Here is a 22,734-nt window from a genome sequence, read left to right on the forward strand (position 1 = left end):
AGAAGTGTCAATAACATCAGCAAAGCATCTGCCTCCAAACAAAGAAAATAGTCTGAGCTGAGATATGAGGAGCAAGAATGAAAGAAGCTGAGCCTTAAAAACAGAAGAAAAATTTTGGCTCAAAGTCAGAAGAAAAGGAACAAATGTTCATGCACAGGAGAAACATAAACTCAGAAAAAGATAGAGGCTGCAGAGCAATTTAACAGACAGTCAAGCCAATCTGAAGCAGAATAATTTTCTCCATTAAAGCATCTACTGTAGTCGGTAAAGTTTCTTACCAGGTATCCTGCTAAGAAAAGAGAGCATATATTTAGTCTGCGGGATTCTCTGCAGTTAAAGGAGAGGTGAAATCCTGGAAAGAGTTAACAGAGCTGACAGCTCTATCAGGCAGAATTGTTTTCAGACTTTGCTCTCCCCAAAGAGCACTTTAACCTGCAAGGTTCTGCTAAGCCGATTCACACAGCAGGTCACTATCATTTATTCAGGCACCAGGGGTGAGTTCAGGATGACATTTCAGTCTTAAATCCCCTGTTCTGGAATGAAACAGGACCAGCAACATCTGAATGCAGTTTTTATCATCTGTTCACATGAGGAAGTGTACTTGGAACTACAGTAACCAATTATTTATTTATTACCTTGTTATGTAAACGATATGATCTCTCTTTTTCTTCTGCAAAAGTGAAATCATATCCTGTAGCAGTAAAGGAAACTCAGCAATAAATCTTGCTTCTTAAATTGGCCAAACCCGTGTTAGGTTTGAATAACAATTTTGTTTCGCTGTGTAAAAAGGCAATGTGCCAGAAACCAGGTCTTTGCTTCCTTTTACAAGCACCACTTGAAATGTGTTTATATTTGTATTTATGAAGTGCTTTTTCTTACACTTTACAAAGCAATGAATGGCCTATCTGCCATGAGGTGAGGGCGGGATTTGCAGCAGTCACTTATGTCAAACATGTTACTGCCAATTAATGCAGGGTGGTATTAACTGAAACCGGGCTCTGCACTATCAAGCGTTTTCTCCTTGCCTCTCTTTCCTGTCTGTGAGTTTGATTTAAAGCCAGGTCTTCTAAAGTCAGTCAATAACAGATGGTTAATCAATTCTAACAGTGCACACTATGAAATGGTAACAGTCAGCAATTGGTCAATTAACAATTAATGTCTTTCCAGAAATGCCTTCCCTAGTACCCAGAGAGTGCAACAAGGCTTTTATTCCAACTGTATATCAAGGAATAGATGTTTGTATCACATAAAGGAAGTTAATTCCCCCGAATAAGGTTATTTCTTCTACATTTCTTCTATTATTCTACATAAAAGTAAAGACTATTAGAACAGTGGTCCCTAGGATATGAGAAGCAGAGATTCCTATAGAGCCCTTCCATGATACAGCTAAAAGAATATGTGCAGCAATCTTTAAGAGTAAAGAAGAAATAGCACAAAAAACCAGATTTCTCCAGAAAGTGACTACAATGCATTTTTTTTAATATGTATCTTTAAGGTTTATTTTTTAAATTGTTTTCTAAGAGTTTTAATCCCTTCCTCTCTCATTTAGCTGAGTAGGACTTAAATTAAAAATCCATTGGACACTACAGTTTACACATTTTTCAGTCATGAATAGCACAGCAGGTTTCACCCATAAAACCAGCTCTGTGCTTACATCTTGTCAAGTTAGACAAGGCACAGCTTTTAGTTCTTAGCACACCTCATGGGGCCAAGATGAAGGATTTGTCAGTGCAGGCTAAAAGCTGTGGATACATGTGATTACAGTGCTGTGCAAGGGGACTGAGGTACCTTTGAACAAGCTCTCACAGACACTGAGGAAAACCAACAGTAGCATGGATCTCATAGTGAGCTCACTTAATAGAATAGAATAGAATAGAATAGAATAGAATAGAATAGGGCAGTAATTATGATTAAAATAGTGTTAGATGCCTAATGGTATCTGATCTCAAGCTGTGCTATTTCACATTGCATGCCTAAGAGTGAGAGAGGGCTGTGATTGTCAAGGAAGTGGGGAAATTATTCTGGGACTGGTTACACAAAGGTATTCATGGCATGAAAGAGTGCCAGTATTTTTCTTTTGTCTTAGGATTTAACTTCTTCATCACAGAAAATACGTCAGCTTCTTAGTACGAGTATCTCCTAGTGTGCTTCCTCAGAGCTTGGAGGTGGTGGACAGGGGGGTTAGGGGGACCATAAGCTCCACAGCACTGCTCAAGACAAATAGGGCATTGGTCAGGCGCAAACCTACGAGGACAATGTTGCCATCTGCTAAGATGTGGGGCATGGCCTGAGCTTCTCACAGATGACAAGACTTTCTTTCCCAGACTGCCACGAGGACAGGGAAAATCTGTGGGCATCCACCCGTGAGGCACACAGAGCCTTCCAGCTTTGGACTGGAAATATGGCTTGTGTCACTGGTGCTGCCACAGAGCATGGGGGATAATGGAACAAACCAAAAAACCTCCTCATTTTACTTGCTCTTATATTCCAGACCAGATTCCGAAAGGGTATTTAAGAAACACCTGGACCTGGGATTGCCCTATTTAACATCTCAATGAGGTGCCTACATTAAGAGCACCTTCTAACCTCCACATACAACCACAGCAAAGCAGATTAACAATCCTGTTTGCCAAAAAGAGCTTTCTCTCAGTCACTGTGAAGAAATAAATAGGGTCCAAAATATAAATTACTGCATTTGCAAATTTACTTTTTAGAATAGAACCACGCTTTAAAAGGCAGGCTTTTCTTTTTCATTTCCCCTTCCTTCAGCTTAAATTTAGATTGCTATTGAGGAGGCAAGTTTGACAGTGTTAATATAAATCAATAGAGAAAAAACACATTTAATATTGTTTAGATTTAATGTAAATTAATAAAAACTAATGAAACCCTTTCACCTTTTTGTATTTTGAAGGCTGGTATTTATGGCTATTTGGACTGGGTATATTTTCAATTCACCTCAAGGCAGATTATAAATTTTTAAAGAGTTTTCTTTTGAGGAAGCAAACAAAACTGGTGGTATACAAAGTACTGTCAAAAGAACATTTCCAAGTGTGGCTTACAGGAAGTTAGACAAATATTTGAAATATTTGAGAGCTAATTAAAAAAAAGAAAATCTGACAGTGGGTTACACATCTTTCAGTAGGATGCTAAACCACTTTAAGAGAGCTCTTGCACTCTACATTATTCCATGATCCCATGTTTTTCAGTAAGCCTAAGCAGGAATGGAATTTTTCAATATGGCTGATACAATAAGCAGTTTGACTGCAAAATACTCACCTTTACAAGTTCCATGACAAGGTACAACTCAGTTGGCATGTCCATCTCCTCGATCAGAAGTACAATATTGGGATGCTTGACTCGTCTTAAAATAGATACCTCATTCTGGATCATGTGTTCCTGACACACAAAAAATCTTCAATGAATATGGGTTAGTGGGAAAAAAATTCACAGCAGAAAAAGCAGAGATAATTGGGAGCTGCATGGATTCTCTGGGGTTTTTGAAAAAAACTAACAGATGTTGCCTCCAGCAACAGAGAAGGAACATGTTTAAAAACATCAATGTGGTAACTGAAAAAAGAGAGAGCAGAACACAGAAAAAAAAATGGAAGAAAAGATGTGTTTCTGGTGCAGAGAAAAATGAAAGCTTTTTAAAATTTTCTCTTATGCAGAATCTTTAGATTTAACAACATGATAGCATCTTCTCACAGTACCTTTTGTTACTGATTTTAAAAGCTAACAGTCACTTGGTGCAAAATTGACATCAATTTAATTAACCTATGCCTTACACACAGTGACCAGTGTTGTTATAATTATTTGTATTATTTTCTGCTTTCTATAACACCTGGAATTATGAGAATTAGAGGACATAATTACATGAATAAAGAAAAAGGAGTCATGCACAAACAACCAACTGGAGAATCATTACACATGTCTAGAACAGCACATGACTGCCTTTTCTCCTGAAACTCCAAGAGTCTCCAGAGGGTAGGCAAAGAATTCAACCAAAGAGATTCTAACACTTGTCAGGAAGGACACAAATACCAACAGCTTCTCAAAATGATCTCTCACAAAAAAAATCTTCAAAAAAAAAATCTTTAGGTCTCATATTTATTTTGTACTTACTTTTCCTCTACATTTACTTTTCTTGATTATTTTCAGAGCATATTCTCTACCAGTTGATCTGAGGAAAGAGAAGAAAAAATTATGTTCAATCACACTGACTGTTTTTCTCAGTTGAGTTTATATTTGTTATATAAGTGTAGTTAAAGTTCTAGTAAAATATTATTTTTTTAAGAAACAAAGCTTAGATTTGACTAGTGTTGTGAAATTGAGCCAAAGTTATTAAATATGCATGCCTGAGAAAAAGACATAAAACTTTTTTGTTTTAAAATGAAAGCATTTCAGTGTTTTCAAAACAAAAAAAAATTGCTTGACTTTTTCTTCCATTTTGTAATGAGAATTGTTATTTGTCATTTTTATGTAAAAATACCATACAGTGTTCACAGGTTCAAATATTTTCAAAACAAAGAAGTTTTCTTTTCTATCCTACAAAAAATACAACCCATGGAAAATACTTACTTATTTTTTAATTAAAATGAAATTGTTTGCATATCTGCAGTCACAACTGCTATGATAAAAATGTCAGTCCTTGGAATAATTTTTTAAGTATTCAGTAATTATAGGATATTTAACAGAGTTAAACATGTTGGCTTGTAGCAAGAATGTGGAAGGTTCTGGAGACACTAGAGAAATTAGTTCAAGATGAGAAAACATTTCCTTTTAACTACTGTGTTGTTTTGAATCCTTATAATATTTATCACTACTACATGTATCTATTATCTAGAATACTAACATAGAAAAATTAGCTTGTAGGTAAGTTAGCAGTATCAACTTCCATTTCTTAATTAAGTTACAAAACCAAAAGATGACTGTAAGAATGAAAACAAGAAGCTCTGCCTACAAGCCCCAGTTTCACTATAAGATTAAATGGAAAAGGGATAATTTAAAAAAAAGATCTTACTGAAATATTTTCATTTGTAACACGAGTTACAAATATCTATTACATTGCCTTTAGGCATGTTTGGTTAAAAATTAAGAAAAAAAAACCTTTCAAGAATACAGGGTCATTTTTTCATTCCTCATTTCACAAAAGACAGTAGTTAAACTGATACATTAAACTGATAGGGAGTATGTTCAACAGAGACATTAATGTGTCTAAAAGTGTGCTCAGTCTGTCAAACAGGACATACAAAGTGAGTAATACACTGAAAGCACTGTATCTGGAAATCAACTGGGCATTTTCATTTCCATATTAAACATGGAGAACTTCTCTGGCAATGATGTACCACCAATTTTTAATTTAAGGAAAAATGGGTAATTCAGTAAATACTACCAAAACATTAATTCTGTTTACCTTCCCAGGCAAAGAGCTAAAACAATCTCTATTAGGACATCAATTAAAAGAAATCACACAAGATAAGAAGGTTTATGAATTGGGGGGGGGGGGAAATTACAGCATATCTATTCAAGATTTAAGTAAATAAAAATCAAAAGCTTCTCCTATTTGTACTCCCCCACACAGAAGTTTAGTGCTACAGCCCCCCAAAATGGGCTGCACTCCATGTAGGGTGCCCCCTTCCAGTGCCACTCTTCAGTGGCTACAGTCCAAGTTCAGTGAGGGGACAGGAAGAGATTTGGACACTATTTTTGGGACTAGAAGGAGGAGGTTGAACAAGAAATATTAGAAATTAAGATATCTGGGGTTCAAACTCAGACAAAATATAGCCTCTTTCAATAGCAGTCTCTTTCAAGCTGCTTGGTTGCCCTAGGAATGCTTCCTTTCTGTCATGAGAAAGGAAATTGATGGTTTTTGTTGGCCATGAGAGACTCCATGTACTCCAAGACACTGGGAAATGTGAGCTAGTGAGGAAATATCAGCATTTGAAAGTATCTGAAAGTTAAAAATGAACACATATAAAAACACCGCAGGACAAATAGTGCATACGATAGAGCAGATATGTAACAAGCAGATGACAACTCTGACTGCTCTTTGTTTTGGTAAAAAGAAAATTAAAGCTAAGATAATGTAAATCCTTTCCCCTGAAAAGCTGCAGAACCGCGGCCTGTCAGCACCACTGCAACTTACACACCACCAAAAAATATGCATGGCCATGTCAGAAAGTCGCTGTGAAACAGGCATCTCACCTCTCACCTATTGCTCACTCCAAACAATAAAAAGGGACTACAAAAAGAAGGCAACATGTTATGGTTGGACAGGAGTCTGGACCCACTGCACTACCACAGAGTTAGACCTCTAGCTTATAACAGGGCTTGGTGCCATGTTCCCTGGCTCTTTAAACATTTGCAAACTTCACGGAGATTTAGATTGCACTGGAGACAAAAATCTATCTTTGTTGTTGTATTTGTGCATGTATAAAATGTATTTTAGAGTATGTGCCTGTACATTCACAGATGCTCAAAACGGGATTTAGAATTCCTCATGTGAAAATTTTGGAGATGGTTTTTGGTTTGAGATGGTTTTTAGTTTCTATTTGGACTGTTCATTGTCAGAGGAAAACGCTTGTGAATGTACTGAGGTGCTCACAAACCTGTATTAACCAGTGCTCACAGACTGATCTCACAGCTATGGAGAAGGAGTATTCATGCGACCAGTGAATTTGTGCAGCAAGACCCATTCCTACTTGTTTAACACCTTATGGTCCTATTCCTTTGAAGTCTAATACACACTGGAATTGTACTTCACAAGGAAATGGAAAAGTTCTCTGTCCCAAGTATCACCCCATTAATTCTGGCTCTGCAAATGATGGACATATCAGACTTTGAAGTGAGGTGGTTAAAGAGGCTTAAAAAGACTGAAAACAAAATTTTTGAAGGAGTTTCACATGTACTGGTATAATTTACCCTCTAAGTCTTTAATTTCTCTTTACACACTTGTGATGGGAAGGATATACTGCTTTAGAAGTATAAACTCACAGAAACAATTCCACTTTAGTTTTCAAGATCTCCCAGAGTAGTAGCTCTGATAGAAATGGGATCTATGGAATGGTACAGCTCAGAGAACACAAGACGATATATGTGGGAATACCTGGGTAAAAATGCTATTTGAGTATATTAGACACACCATGTTACTGGATACTTCTGGGACCAGTGGGATAGACAAGAGGACAGGAAACAGTTTTCATTCAAGCTCTCCAGGATATTGTAATCAGCATTATTTTTAGGCGTGATGGGACCTACATTTAATTTTGTTCATGTATTTTCTCTCAGGTTGGGAAAGAATTGTGACATGCACACTAGCACATCTATACTGTCTCTCAGCACAAATTGCATTTTCAGCTGAATGAATTTATTAAAACCACAACTTTTCTTTATTTTAGCTTCTAATCTGCTTTTCCCAGTCACTATTCCCTTTACCTTAAGATGCTTTTTTCTCTTTTCTTAGTTATGTATTTTCACCCATTTATTTCATTAGTCATGTCCCTCCATAGGGTTTTACAGTGCTTCCTTTCTTTCATACTGTTTTGCTTTGCTTCCTTTTAGTTTCCATACAGTTGAGTGCTCAGGCCCTGAGGTTTGATCTGAACAGCTATTGCCCTCTGGATGACCAGCTCCACCAAGAACTCACTCTGGCAGAACACTAAAGGCATCACCAGAACTTTGGCCAAGTCCCACAAGCACACTGTCAGCTGATAGGAAATCCACTCTCACCCTTTCCCCCAACAGCTGTCTTCATGATCTCCAAGTTGCACTTTTGGATGCAGAGGTAGACCTGTATTTTTCCAAGGAGCCTAGTTTAAAACCAGCCAAGTTAATTTATCATTGTTTGTCAGGAGATTTAATATCACTCTCCAGGGTTTATATCATATTCTTACAGGCTAAAGAACAGTTTTTTCTTTGAGCCCAAAGGTGAATTTATAGTCCTCTGTAAGAGTCTCCTCTCCAGAATATGGTAATAGGGGATAGAAAACTTAACTGATGAAATTTCATTTTCAAACCTTGACATCTCTATTGTCCTCTCTTTGGACATCTCCAGCTCCAGCAGCTTTTTGCTTTGTCTGCACTGCTACCTAACTTTGTCAGCACCACTATCTAACATGAGCAATCCTACAGTCATTTCACATAAGGTGAAATACCTTCTGTCTTTTATACCCCATAGTCTCCTATTTTTAACAATACCACTAAAAGGCAACCACAGTCCTGCTTAGAGCATTCCTGCTTTGTTCCCTATTTTTTACACTCTTAAGGTTGGGTAAAGCCAGTTCAAACAGATTTAGAAACAGACACATGAACTAGTCAAGCTGGACATTTTCAGCAACACTGACACTTGAGGTGACTTGTGACTTCTCTAATCTGCAGTAGGCATCTAAAATCAATTACTGTTTTCACCTCTTAACAGTAAAGGTCACTGAAGAAGTTAGATTTTGGTCTCTGCAGTGAGGCTCAACGTTGGAAGGATCAAATATAATGGCACAAAGCAGGCAAGCAAGAGTTAGGTGTCCATTAAATTAAAAATAAATATGGAAGAGTCTACACCTCAGTGTCAGATGGCAGAATAGATTAATCCAAAATTACTTCTTTGTGCTGACCATTGCCACTACACCCCAAACAGAGAACTTCCTGACATCTTTACAGAGTGCTGCTATATGTGAAATGTTCCATTGGTCTAATGTAAAAGGAGCATTGCAAGAACATACTGCAAGAAAATATGTTATTTCAGTGTAAAAAGAGAGATTTAACATAAGGAACTGGTAAAATCATGTGGAGTATAGCAGAAAAAACCCATATAAACCCCACAAAGAATTAAATTCATAGATTGCCCCTTGAACTCACTCTTTCTTTAATTTGAGAAGACATCAGTTTTTCCCTCTGGCATAGAGACATTACCTTATTACATTTCTGTATTCTACAAATAAAGATATGATCTGGAAAAATCATGACATTAATAATTTTTTTTACAGTAATAAGCATATTATCCTCCTCACCTTTCTATACACTCCTTCACAATAGCAAAATTTCCGTCTCCTATAGTCCTTCCAACTTTATATCGCTCTGCTATCGACGCTGGGACCTGGAAACCTTCCTCCAACACTTCTGAAAGAATCATTAGTACATTTTTATTGTTAGTGAAGGTAACACAGATGTTGCACATAACATGCATTTTAAGTCCACAGTTTAGGAGCCTGGAAACCATTCAGTCAGTATCTCACTTACTGTACAGTGAAACCATGCTGCTGACATTGTATATACTCAACAGGTTTCATGCAGATACAATAATGAAAAATAAGACTTCTGGGGGCTCAAACATACCACCATTTGAGTGTTATATAGTTGCCATTGCAATATACCCCCAAGACAAAACCAAAATTGTATTTTTTTAATTATAAAAAGGCCTCTGTGATCTGCACAAGCGCAGACCAGCCTCCAAAAAGGGCTGGAACTCCTTGACACAGCATGATTAAATATATGTACCAAAGAAGTCCAACACTCAAGCACTTATTTTATTACATCCTGTAAACTGAGACATCTATAAAACTCCTCATGTGCTAAGTGCTAGTTCTCCCCATCCCCCAATATCAAATATTTAGTTTTTAAACAAATGTTCTCAATAATACTACCTCACATGCAACCTGGATACCAGATGTTTAGGTAAAATTGCATTACACAGTGTCTAAGCATACGAGAAGCTTGTAGTTTAATGTAGTTTGTTTTAGTGCTGATTCCTGTACTATTATTTTTAAATGTATTTGAAATAGTGTTACAAATACCTAACATGCCTCTAAAAGCTGACTGTAAACTGCAGCTGATACAAACTATTATATAAATATTGTAATGTAAAAAAAATAGCCTCTCAGAAATGTGATTTGTGTTTACACTCTTTAAGACAGTGCATTTAACTGTGTAGTACTCTGTCCTTTGTTCTAGTTTAGTATTAATAGTGAATGCTAGGAATACTAGGACACAAGAAGGCTGGGGTTTGTCTGAATTCACAGACAGCATGAAGAGTTGTTCTCCAACAGGAGCACAGATTCACACACACACACACACATGTGCATAGATGTGCATGTGAACCAGCAGGGCTCGAGCAGACCTTGTCCCTTAGCCAACTTGCTCAAAGCCTGAGCATGGAGCGAGACTATCCATTTCTGAGTAAAGACCCAGGACTGCAGTGTGTTCTTTAGTACCATGGCAGATGAGACAAAAATACTGAAATAAGCCAGTCAGCACTGTATTGCTTGCAGAAATAAAACCTCAAGTATTCTGCACGAAAAATACCTCTGAAGAGTGATGTCCAGGTCAACTCTGATCTAGAGTGAACCTAACTGGTTTGCTAAGGCTGAGGAGCTTCCTCACAGAAAATTATCCAGCCTGCAATGCTCCCACCTTCTCTGGCAGGAAGAATGACTCATTTCCTACACAGCTGCTGTTATCACTACACTGACTGCTTTGAAATGTCAGCCTCCGAATGTTACCTTCTGCAGGGCCTTCATTTTCATCCATAGAGCTGCAAACTTTGGTGGATGCTAATGAGGTAGAGGAGCCACTGTGTTGGGAGCTCTGGAAATGGAGACACAAATGAAAACAGATGATTTTTAAGAAGCACGAGTACCCACAGCATGTTCCCGCTGGACATATGTCCTGGAGAGGCTTCAGTGTTTGCTATGTAAAGCATTTATCTACTTCAGTGGATGGATACATGGATGCTTGGGAAGAGTCCAACTTCTTCCACTGAAATTACACTTTTGGTAACCTCACATTACTGGAGAGATCCTTGATCCATCAAGTGCAGCAACGTGCCTGCAAGAATCCTTTGATGTATGCTCCAACAGGTTCTCTCTATTCCACATACATTTTGGTAGGGAAAACCGAGGAGCTGTATGCCCTCTACAGGCCGGAGACCGTGTTCTTAGAGACCCTATTAACTCAGCAGGCACTAGAGGAACCTAAGTCTTTAGTTGGATGTGTTACGGGCAGAATTCCTCAATTTTACAAACCTCCCTCTGTTGAAATCCTCCCCAGTTTTGTTCTAAAAGGGAGAAATCATTACGGAAATGTATGGACAAAATAAAATGCCAGGGTGGTTGCTGTTTGCAACCAAAATGGTTGATGCTTCCTTTGACTGGGGGTAGCTCACTTGAGGCAGTGACTCTGTTCTTGTGCTCCGTATCAAGTACTAGTCCTGCAATTGTCTGAGCTTGTCTGTACAGCTAATGGGGGAGGGTGGTGTCTCTGTGGACCCTCGAAGGAAACTTGTAGCCACCCACCTTGGATGCCAGAAGTGTAGGAGGCAGGATCTCACCAGGGAAGCCTTCCAAAGCACCTATCAATGTCTATCAGTTACATACAGACTTTAGGAAAACTGCTTCATCATGCATCTACGTGAAGCTACACAGACATTTGAGATGGACTGGATTTCACCCCAAACTTTTATCCTGTGGTGCATACCAATTATACAAACTCATCTTCAGGATTCTCCTATCTTCAGAGGAAGCCAGAAGCTACAAATGTAATGGTGGCCCTTCAAACTTAAATCCCATCAAAACATTTCCTCAGGTCCTCCTATTACAATATTAGCAAAAAATGTTCAGAGGATTTGCAAAACTAAAACTTCCTTGGGTTCACATCATTCACATGCTGAAAGTGCTGCAGTGTTTCATTATCTTCTTCAGTCTATATATTACATAGATTGCAGGCTGTACTTCATGTAACTAACACTATCACTTCCTTATCAGTGTTTGCAAGGTTTTTAGATGCCCACAATCATGGTGCCAATCCACTTTACAAATTAAATACAACTACTTTGGAATTATTTCTTTCATCTGACACAGTTCATGACTGGAGCAAGAATGACTAAAGTTGCAGCAGTTTGGATATTTGCTGAGTACCAAGCCAGGGAAAATGAAATCAGCAAACTGAAAATCTGGCCAGTATGCTGAGTTCATTTGAACAGAATAACTTTTGATTTCTCTCATAACAAAGGTCAGATGACTTAGATAAAGTCTGAACTTGGCCTACTTTTTCACTGAGAGCTTGCACATCCCATCTACCATGAGATTCTTTGCTCTTGTTTCCTTTAATCAACCCCAGCTCCCTCTTTTCATCCAGGCAAGTATTTCTTCTGAGCTTTGGCCAGAACTGAAGAATGCATTAATCAATTTTTGGACTGTTTTTGTTGCCTCTTGACAACAGAAGTCAGCACTGAGTGATTTTATGCAGTTTGCTAAGATATTGCTGCTCTTGTTTCATGGTCAGGACGTGTTTATATATGTTCTATTCCTGTACTAAACTCTGCGTGACATCCCAGTAAAAACTTACCTCTGGTTCATTTTTGAACAAATGAGCAGATGTGGATCAAGGTAACGGGAAAATGCTAGGAGTTCTCATGCCTGGAGAAGTCCGTCTCAAAGCCTATTTTTATACACGCGTAATGAGAGAATTGTTTCCTTTACAGTCCTGCTTGTAAAATAAGCAGAAAAACATGTTCTCTCTACTCCTTCTGCTATGTTTGTTTGTTTTCCTAGAATAGATATCCAATTTCATACTTATTTTCCCACTCCACAGTATTTTCTGAAAGGAATTACAATTTAAACATGTTTAATATTTATTACTTCTATGATCAGGAATGAATCATTTAAGGAGTACAATCACAACAAGGTTAGTGCTAGATTTTCAACAGATTATTTAACAGCTACTTTTTTTTTTTTTTTTTTTTTTTTTTCACTTTAAATGGTGAGATTACACTTTTAAGTAGATGTTAGGTCAAGGCTGCTGACTGTACAGCACTGCAGCTTCCTTTAGCACCCTGATAGCTTCTTTACAGTCTTGCAGTCATTGCTCTCATCTGTGAGAATGGGAGATATGAAAATTGAGACCTAACTCAGTGGCCACATCTTCTCAGAATGGGTGCCTAGAGACACTCAAATTTCTATTTGAGGACTGAATTTTTCAAGGACCTTAAAACAAGGCTTAGCTGATAAATGCAATTGCTCAGTCCTTCCAAAACTAGATTATCTTCAAAGGCACATTTAAACAAAGCATTTTAGCAAGTGCTTCAATTTAAATACAAATAATCGATTAAATAATCTATTTAAATTAAATATTTTAAATAATCAACTTAAATTGACTCCTAAGTATGTCTTGGGCAAACTGCTTAAATATGTATTTAACCTAGGTTTAGTCTAATAGACTGAAAAAAAGAAGTGGCCCACAGAAAATTTAAAGGAAAAAATTTACTTCATACTGATGTTTTAAGTGGCTCTACTTCTTTTCTTATTGGCACTGTTAAAGATGGGAAGGTTAAAATGTTTTTTGTTAACAGAAGAACTAAAATAACACATTAGTAGCATATAACATACCACTGGTCTGCAAACAAAGCATACAGCCCCTTTGGTGACAGCAGCCTGCGAAGCACTGGCACGGAGGCAGATGCAGAACTTGCCAGTGACAAGGAAGCAGTAGCTACGAAGATGTGCTAAAAATATACACTGAGACTTTTAAAACTTTAAATAATTATTGAAAAATATATCAAAACATACTCTTCATTATCTTTGATGAACCCCTCCTATTAAAACGACAACAGATTGAAAATAAATCAGGAACTGAACACTTGCACATATTCAACAAGTCTGCTGGCAGCACCCCCTTCACAATTAAGGAGATGTTACTGGATAAACATGACACAAGTATTTTCATCTTTATTCAGTCCTCTCTAACAACACACAGGCATTTATTTATTTATCTTTACTTCAGCTAGAAAGAGATTTCATTTATTTAGACTTTAATTAGCTCACTGTTTTCACAAGCTGAGAGCCCTGCGGGTCCAACAATCCTTGTGGGTCTCAACCCTCCTTCCAGTTGGCTTGCCAATCGTGAGGCAGTCTGTCGTGCACGCGCTGTTGCTCTCACAGATGTGGACCCCTTCAGGGATCTTGCAGATGGGGAGGGGGAAAACCAACCCTAAGCAAGAGTATAATCTCTTCACCACACAGACTTTAATGCAATTAGCCGTTTTAATTTTAAGAGATGCTGAGGTGCTTGGAATGTCATCGCTTTTACACAGATTTAAAGGGGTCCAGTTGCACAGGTTGCCAGCACATGGCCAGTTTTATGGCACACCTTCATAAAAGCGATGGCATAAAAAAATCAGGTCTTTGGTGTAAGGATTTCAGATCCTATTCAGGTTTATAGAACAGATGGCCAGCACACCACACCTCACTGAAGTGAATGGAAATATTAGCACTATAGAGTTTCAGCCATGTCTCACACGGAGATTTATTTTGCAACTGTTTGTTAAATAGTTTGTATCTCAGTGGAAACTGTACTAAACAGAAAAAAAAAAAAGGCAGCAAAATAAAAATTACTGTAATGTCTCTCTGCTGATACCTTTGTCCTAAATTAATCTTAAAATCCCACTCCAACTAAAAAGCAGAAATTATTTTTGTGGACTACTAGTGTCAGCAGTTATGAAAAGAGACTTAAACAAGTATGACTAGGAAGTTTGTTAGTGCAATTCAGATTCCTGAATCTCAACCCCAAACACTGCATTATATTTTCTAAACCTTTCAAAACCTTTCTTAGTGCATGTGGAGTCTACAATGTCTCTCAACAATAGATTCCTTTGTATTTTTCCAGTACAAGGGAAGCATCTGGATGAAATGTGAGTAACAGAAAAGCACACAGGTGTAATGCTAAGTTTGGATCTCATGCAGAGCTCTACTCTTTTAAAAACTGGCTTAATGTAGTGAGGATTAAAATTAGTAAACAAAGTGTAAGTTCAGGAAGGAGGCTCAGTTGAAGGGAATTATTAATGTCTTTAAATTATGCCTTCTAAGATGTCCCTATTCCAAAGAACTCTACAGAATCTTTACAAAAAATACAAAAATATAAGCATGTCTGTAATACGTGTAAAATGAAGTTCAACTCAGTAAGGAAAAACAGCTTTAAAACCAAGACTAAGCATTTAGCCCCTACACTCACCTCTTTTGGAGCCCATACTAATGTTCAGTCTGCTTATAAAACAACCTTTGCAAGGTAGCTGTCATGGCTTCCTGACAGGCTCAGCTCCTTTGCAAGAAGATAATGATGAATAATGGTAAAATAAAGACAACCATCCAGTACAGGTATTAGCTTTTAGACTTAGAAAGAGATAAAAAAATTCCCATAATATGTAACAATGTTAAGCAAGAAATAAGTGAGTCAATGAACAGCAAAATGGTACATTACCAGATAACAAAAGCAGAGGACAGCTGATTTAAAACAATAAAGTAATACATTTTGATGTAACTTTTAAAAAGATAAACAGATTTTTTTATTATTCAACTTAGAGAGAAGCAAAGGGTTACACTGAAATTCCCTCTCCAAACTATATCCAGTGAAAAATGTTTTTGATTTTCTTTTGTTTAACTTTACATTTTTTCTGCTGAGACAGGGAAAAAAAGCTTTCATGTAAACATTACACAGTTGGCAAAAAAATTACTTCATGAAGAAACATGAAATCCACAATCTTCATGCTGAAAGAATGGAAACCAATGGAGTTTAATGTATAGAAAGAGAAATGATGCAATTGTTTTCTTTTCCAGTTTAGATACTGCATTAAACCAGCACAGCAGATTCAAATTTATTTATAAACTGTTTCATCTGGAAAGGAACAGTAGAAAGTGTATGCAAACCTGCTTACAAACTTATTCACAATTCTACATCCTGCTCTGTTTTGTTAGACACTTGACTTGAGAGAGGTCCTACACAGGGAAGTGATTTTTTTTGTTGTTGTTCATTTATGCAATTATGCAACACAGCTTGAAGAAGAGATAAGTTCAAATGACACAAGCAATTATCTGGCATATTATCAGGGTCTTGTGTTGGTTTTCTTCTTTAAGGGATAGAGGGACAAATGGGAGAGTTTGCAAGGAAATGGAGCTGACAGACTGGAGTTAAATTTGCAAGCTTGAAGCACTTTGTTTTATTAAGATCCCCTCGCTAAGCTGCAGCATTGGATGCTTATACACTCATTTGATTTGTGTAACAAGACAATTCAGAAAGACAAATATAGTTTCCTACATGGTATTTAACAATAAATTTAAGTCTAACCTCCACTAGTTCCTAACAGCTGCTTCCAAAATTGAGCCATAATTCACTCTAGGCTCACTCAGCCTTTGACATCACTCAGAAAAGACTGATGATATGAAAAGTGAAATATCAGATTTGTGGTATCGGAAGTTATTACTGTCATTTCTCTATCCTCATTGAGGTTAACCTAAAAAGTTACATGTACAGTGATGCAATGTGAAGGTTTCCTTTTACCTCTTTGAAAGTTATACACAGGTAAAATTTTCTACTCAACTACAGAATAAAAACTGAAAAGCTACCAACCTGAAGGAGGTTCTTATTTCTTTCACCTAATTAAGGGCACAGCAAAATAACCACTTCACTTTAGTTGTATTTTAAAAGCTCTCCCGGTATTTTTAACTGTTTCTTGGTAGAGACAGAAACCTCAGATATTTTGTTTCTACTCTTCCCCATTTCTATCATATTGTTTTCCTTTCCATGTGTGTACACCTTTTTTAGGCAGAACTATTTACCACCAACCAAGGGCATTTCAAAACTAGAACTTTTATCGGGCCCACAGTTTCCTCCAGGAACATCAGCTGAAGCATCAGGCTGGCAGATGACATGTCAGAATTTGTAACATCTCTCTTCCCCCACCCCTGCCAAACAAGAAATAAAACTAGGCTATGGATATGTGGATATGCATTTTTAAAGAGTGGAAAAAGCTATCAGCAAATTAGGTACTTATTTTAAAACACACCAGGTATGTTTCAGTACTATTAGCTTTTCACAGGCATATTTTCCTAACACTTCTCTTAGGGGAAGTGCTGCTGGGGCTCAGGCTGTTGGTAGGGACCTGGTACCTTTGGATATTCTACTAATTCCCCACTTCATGCTTCAAATCATGCGCACACAATGTTACCCATAAGCAATTCCAGGCAGTAATAATTACTGTCTTCACAACACTCACTACAAACCAAATGCCTCCTTGAAGCATTTTTCGTATCTACACACTAAAGCCCTGAGTTCATTACTAAAAAAAGACACTGAATGCATCTACTGTTAAAGGAACCCAGTAGGATGCATGAACCCCACATGCTTACACTAAGGTTAGATGGACAATGTTGATCCAAAATGAACAAGCAAAACCAAATGCAAGAATTTTGTTAAAGCATGTTAATCATGTTTCCAAAATAAATTCTCTGAACAGTGTGTATTTTTAATATATATTTATTACATCACTTACAGTAGTCTACATTAATGTTAAATCTAGCAAAATAACAAATTGCAACCAGGATGACATGATCAAATATGAAACACAAGTACAATACAGTATGATGAAACAATGGCACAAAAATGAAGGTGATTTCCGTCAGCTGATTATAAGAAACAAAATATTAATCAGTATTTATTTTGCAAGTTTTACATGTTTTGTTGATAAATCAACAGCTTTCTTTTTGGTTTCCTGTGTCACATGAATACAAAAATGGTATATTTTTAAAAGCAAATATGCATGCATATTTCATTAAAAAAAATAATTGTATGCATAACTTTGTAAAATCTTAAACTTATGTTGTAAATGTGCCAATATTTACAATATCATAGTGCAACTGAGAAAACAAAGAGGCCTTAACACAAACATTGTTAACTCCTCTTTCACTAGAGCCCGAATTCCAAAACACTGTATTGCAGGGCAAACCGCAACCTAATTACCCCATATAACACCAGACAACAAGGACACGCTGAATATAGTACAGCTTTCTTCACACTTCACTGCTGAGGGTTAACTAAAGTGAACTGGAGGATAATCACCATGCGCAATCAGGGACACAAAACCGCGCAGGAGCGCGTGTGCGCTCAGCCCTGCGCGGACACAGCTCAGGTGTCACCTACAGACCCACTGCCTGCCTGGGGGCAGCCGCCAGCTGGAGACAGGCCAGCTGAGCTGGCCAAAATTGTCATGGCAGCAAGCACAGCTCAGAGCAGCCCCTGCTCTGCTCAACAGGCCCTGGTTTTCTGGATGGAAGGGCTTTCCTGGGGGAAGCACACCCACTTTCAAAGAGGGGGACAACCACTTGCTTGCTTTGCTGTGCACATGAAAGTATTGCTGTCTGTGCTTTGTAAAGTTACTTTTCATCACTCATAGTTATAAGCTCTTGTCACTAGCAGATAGAACTGAAAGTGAAGATTAAATAAAAACTGATCTTGTATTTGGTTGCACACCATTAACTGGATACAAAAAAAGCACAGACAACATTAATCTATGCATTCATCAAGTGATGAGGTAATTTAGCACCATAAAGATTTTCTGTCTGTTCATTTCTCTACATTTTTGACAGAAACAGTAAACTTGAGTTGATCAGATTCTTTTCTGTATTACTCTTAATTCATTTTACATCCAGAGTGCAGTTTTTGTAACGTATGTACTATATGAAGTTCACACAGCAGTGTGAATAATGAAACTGGAGAAGAAAACATTATTATTTATCTCAATTTTTACTCCACACAATCTCAATCCAGTTGTTCTTCTAGGGTGCTGAACTATATATATCCTTTCTTGGAATATACATTTATAGCCACAATATTAATACCCTAGAATTTTCATCTTTCAGCCAAATATGCCCTGCGAAAATGAAGAGAAAAATAACTAAATATAATGTGCTGTTTCTGGATTATTTTAAAAATTGGAAAGCAATTTTCACATTGCATAATGAATGCTGAAGATTTTACTGATTTCAACAAAAGAACTTCTAATTTTGCATGACTTAATGTAATGCAGAACAGCACCACTGAAGAGGAGGCATAAGACTGAACATGTCAAAAGAATACCATTTCAAATATTCAAATTTCAAATTTCAGTTTAGGATTAATGTTTTGTCTGTGTGTACGTATTTGTGCGTAAGGTTCTATCCTTCCTACCATGGACTCAGTGGTGGGTTTGCCACTAACTTCTGGTCAGTTTGAAATTAGCCCTTGTTCATAGATGTGATCTTTTAAAACTGTACAGAGTTCCTTGGGATAGCTGCTCAGCAAGTCATGGTTGGTGCAGCTCCACCAACTTTACCAGAGCTGTAATGAATCCTGCCAGACGAGCATCCTCCTGTTAAAACATTTTCCCCATTTATTTGTTAAAAGTCACAAATGTGACATAACAGCGCATGGGTTCCAAAGCCATTAATCTATGTACGTGTGCATGTGAGTGTAAGTATAAACATACGCATTCTGTGCTTCACATGTGAACTGCTTGTTGCACAAAAGAAGAAAAGAGATTTAAAAACCAAAATGAAACAAAGTTGCAGAAAGCATCAGGGAAATAATCACAAGTATTCATAAAGCTCAAAGGGAAGCAAAGCTTTCACAATCTATACAAGACTCTAGCTACATCATAATCACCTTGGAGTAGGCACGAATAATGCAGCATACAGAGAACTTTCAGAGGTTCAAACACTATAAAGTTGCTTAAGCTAGTCTATTATTTAATGAAGTTGATGAACTCTAGGAACAAATTAAAACCTGTGCTGTTGCAAGCAGAATTACAGCATCAAGGAACACAATTTCAGTTCCACCCATAAACTGAAACCTTCTGGTCTTGCTCAAAAGAAACATTTCATTTCTGCTCATGTATAATGGGAATTACATTCCACACAAAAAAGGATCTCAAAGTCTATAAACAGTGTACCTTTTCAATCTCTAAGGGACTTTCATTCCTAAAATGAAATATTAATGATACATCTTGCCCCTGGATAGCCCCTTAATAGAAGTCATATGTTGAAATGATTAAATGTTATGGACTAGTATAACCTTTTTTAAAACAGTCTTGATGGAGAACTCACTATGATAACAATTACTGATATAAGGTCCATTTTTCTTTTCCACAGCTAAGCAAAGCTGTGGGATTCAGGTTTGCTGGCAGTCTGTGCTCCCTGTGCAGAACAGTCTTAATAAACTGACTAAAGCAGCAGTAGCCTATATGGGAGAAGGGAGGGAAAATAAAATTCCTGGAATTTATTTTCTTTACAGGAAAAAAACATTTTTAAGATGTCAGGAAGCATTTCTCTCAATCTGGTCTAGTTGCCTGAATTTTTGGAAACTGATCCCAATGCACCTTTATATATTATGCATTTCTCAGGATCAAGTAACAAATTTTGCAAAGACATTCCCTCATAACAACCGAAAATGCAAGTAATTTCACAGCTGTGAACTTTTTCAGTAGAACAGGGCAGCCTATGCATTATGGTATGGGGTGAGGGATGGACTGTTCTTATGGCTGGGAACAGTTTTAGATTGAAGTCTGAGGCAGGAATGGCAACACATGCATCTCAAAAGGGAATGACCTGACTGCTTCAGCAAACCCTCCAGGTGATACTGCAACCACATATTGGAAACAGAGAAGGTAAGTTTTGTATTCTGCTGCTATTTTATTTCTTTTTGCAAATATCCTCTGTAAAGAAAATTATGTTGATACAGTAAAGCCATAACATCACATGCCAACATTTTCCATTTGCTGAGTTTTATTATGGACAAATCAGTCTAAAGGAATTATTTCATTACATTTAGAGGTTGGCATGTAGCAGTTAACCTTTTCTTCAATTAAGTAAATTTTCCTGATTTCAAAATATATTAAATCATCACCAAATAGCTCAGAAATATAACCTCTATAGATTTTTGCTGAGAATCAGAAACACACTGATTTCTAATTCTTAAATTATTAGTATTTGAGAAAATGAAAGGAAAGGTGTAAGACTGCAAAAGTGCGTGATCGCTACACTATGGACTTTAATACCACATATGATGGGAAATATTGCTATTATGTAAATTAACTAGACTAAGATTCTCACAATAAAGCAGCAGAAAACAAATAAAAATTAGTAGATATTTGTTAAGCAACTGGTTCTAATGCATGACCTACTTTAACACTAAAGGAGTTTTGCATATTCATGCTGTACAAAAAGAGCACCTCTAGATACTGCGAAAACAGAAAAATTAGGTCAATAGGAGGATGATTTACAGTATTTACCATTTCTGTTGGCTTTCTTTTTCAAATGCACAAAATGTCTTCTTATAGGAAATAAAAATTATGTTCCTGTTCTCAACGTAAGTGAATATAATCAACTACTTTCTCAGGCAAAATACATTTTTCCAAAAGATGCTATCATATGTATGTCAGATGACACTGCTAGACAGCAGGCCCTCGTATTTCCTTGGTCAGAAATCTGTCCCTCTTTACTTGCAACACATGGATGGTCAGCATTAACAGCTCTTGCCAGGTAAAACATTCATAATGCCTGTGAGCACCCTTCTGTTTACAATCATCAGATGGCAATGCAGTGAAGAGAATTTGAACACTTCTCTGCAAGAATCACTTCTGGCCTGTGACCACACAGGATTTCTTCACTTTCCTTTCATTTGGATAAAAAGATTAAACTTAGGGTGTTTCAAATGTGCGTATTGGGATCAGACAGCATGGTGCAAGCAGTTTAATATGGCAATTTTTTTCTTCTCTGCATTTTACCTATTCGTTGGTAAAAGCAAAGTACCCATTAACTGTTCATATCAAAATGAATAAAGATAGATATGGTAAAAACAGAACATATAATCAGTACCTTTGATGATAAAAATAGTGCTATTCATAAATGTGCCCACTATGGATTTGTGCGTTATATTCACTTCATCCAATCTTTGTGCCTTTAAGTATGCACAATGCTGTTCTGGATTTGATGGACATATTCAATGGCTCATTCATTACAAATTATTGCATTAAAATGCAGTGATAAAGCCAAAAAATGCCCCCACACACTAGAATTAATTTGGCCCCATGTTGTTAATATTAAATATGCAAAACTCTTTTGTGCGGTTCACTATTACTGTAAATTAGCAGCTATTTTCTTTAAAAATGTTAAACCTTCATCAAATCACAAACCATAAACATTGTTCCATTTTCTCTTTTACACTGAGTCTCCTACTGAATCCATATCATCCGAAGAGAGTGGGCGATACAGGTCCTGTAAGATGAAGTGCAGTATAGATTTGTTTATTCTGTTTGATTTGTTGCACTGCAACTGTCTTATATTATTTTGTTACTGTGGACCAGAAGACATTGTTTAACACAAAATACACATGTTCTATATGCTCATATTGTTGTCTTAATGTCATATTATTCTTTTTTAATCAAAAAGATCGATAGCAAATAAAGCTGAAGTTTCAATGTACAGCATATTCTCAAGAGGCAATTTTTTTTTTTCTTTGAGTCTTTCCTATTAAACACTATTCAAACAGTATTTGTCTGTTCTGCAGAATCTCTTAATGGTTTGGAAACCTGGAAACATTAATTTAATCTCAAAGGGAATGTATTTCCCTTTTGGCCATTTCGCAGCGGCAGAGCGGCAGAGTAAATGCTTATCTTACATAACGTAATAAAAACTTGCCACCCACTGGTGATATAGCATGGATCCAACAACATTTGACCCCTGGACTGCTGGCACGGAATACTGCTGTTGCCTATGTCGTGCTGACAATGGTGTTCCTTTTCCACAGCTCCTCTGTGCCCGTGTGAATGTATAAAAAGACAGCATGTTTTACACTTTGTCCCACCATCACCGTCTCTTTCTGTCGGTAGCCAAGCAACCAGCTCATGACAGCAGAGGGAGAGTCTGAGTGGATCTGTACATTTCA

General features: G+C 37.1%; 1 protein-coding gene across 4 annotated transcripts in view; it reads right to left on the reverse strand.

Annotated features, from left to right (window-relative positions):
- The window catches only part of DCLK1 (doublecortin like kinase 1), a 237,329-nt gene that overhangs the window by 40,988 nt on the left and 173,607 nt on the right, over window positions 1–22,734 (reverse strand). For 3 of the 4 annotated variants that reach the window (XM_053934574.1, XM_053934577.1, XM_053934575.1), the window contains 4 exons: window positions 10,491–10,575; window positions 9,003–9,111; window positions 4,123–4,180; window positions 3,277–3,396 (listed from right to left, as the gene is read on the reverse strand). In XM_053934574.1, the coding sequence (XP_053790549.1) occupies window positions 3,277–3,396; window positions 4,123–4,180; window positions 9,003–9,111; window positions 10,491–10,575 (372 nt within the window). Of the gene's footprint in view, window positions 1–3,276; window positions 3,397–4,122; window positions 4,181–9,002; window positions 9,112–10,490; window positions 10,576–17,271; window positions 22,065–22,734 lie in introns of those variants that run through there. The other variant, XM_053934578.1, reaches the window with a different exon arrangement.

The sequence above is a fragment of the Vidua chalybeata genome, chromosome 2 (assembly GCF_026979565.1).
Source record: "Vidua chalybeata isolate OUT-0048 chromosome 2, bVidCha1 merged haplotype, whole genome shotgun sequence".
Lineage (NCBI taxonomy): Eukaryota > Metazoa > Chordata > Aves > Passeriformes > Viduidae > Vidua > Vidua chalybeata.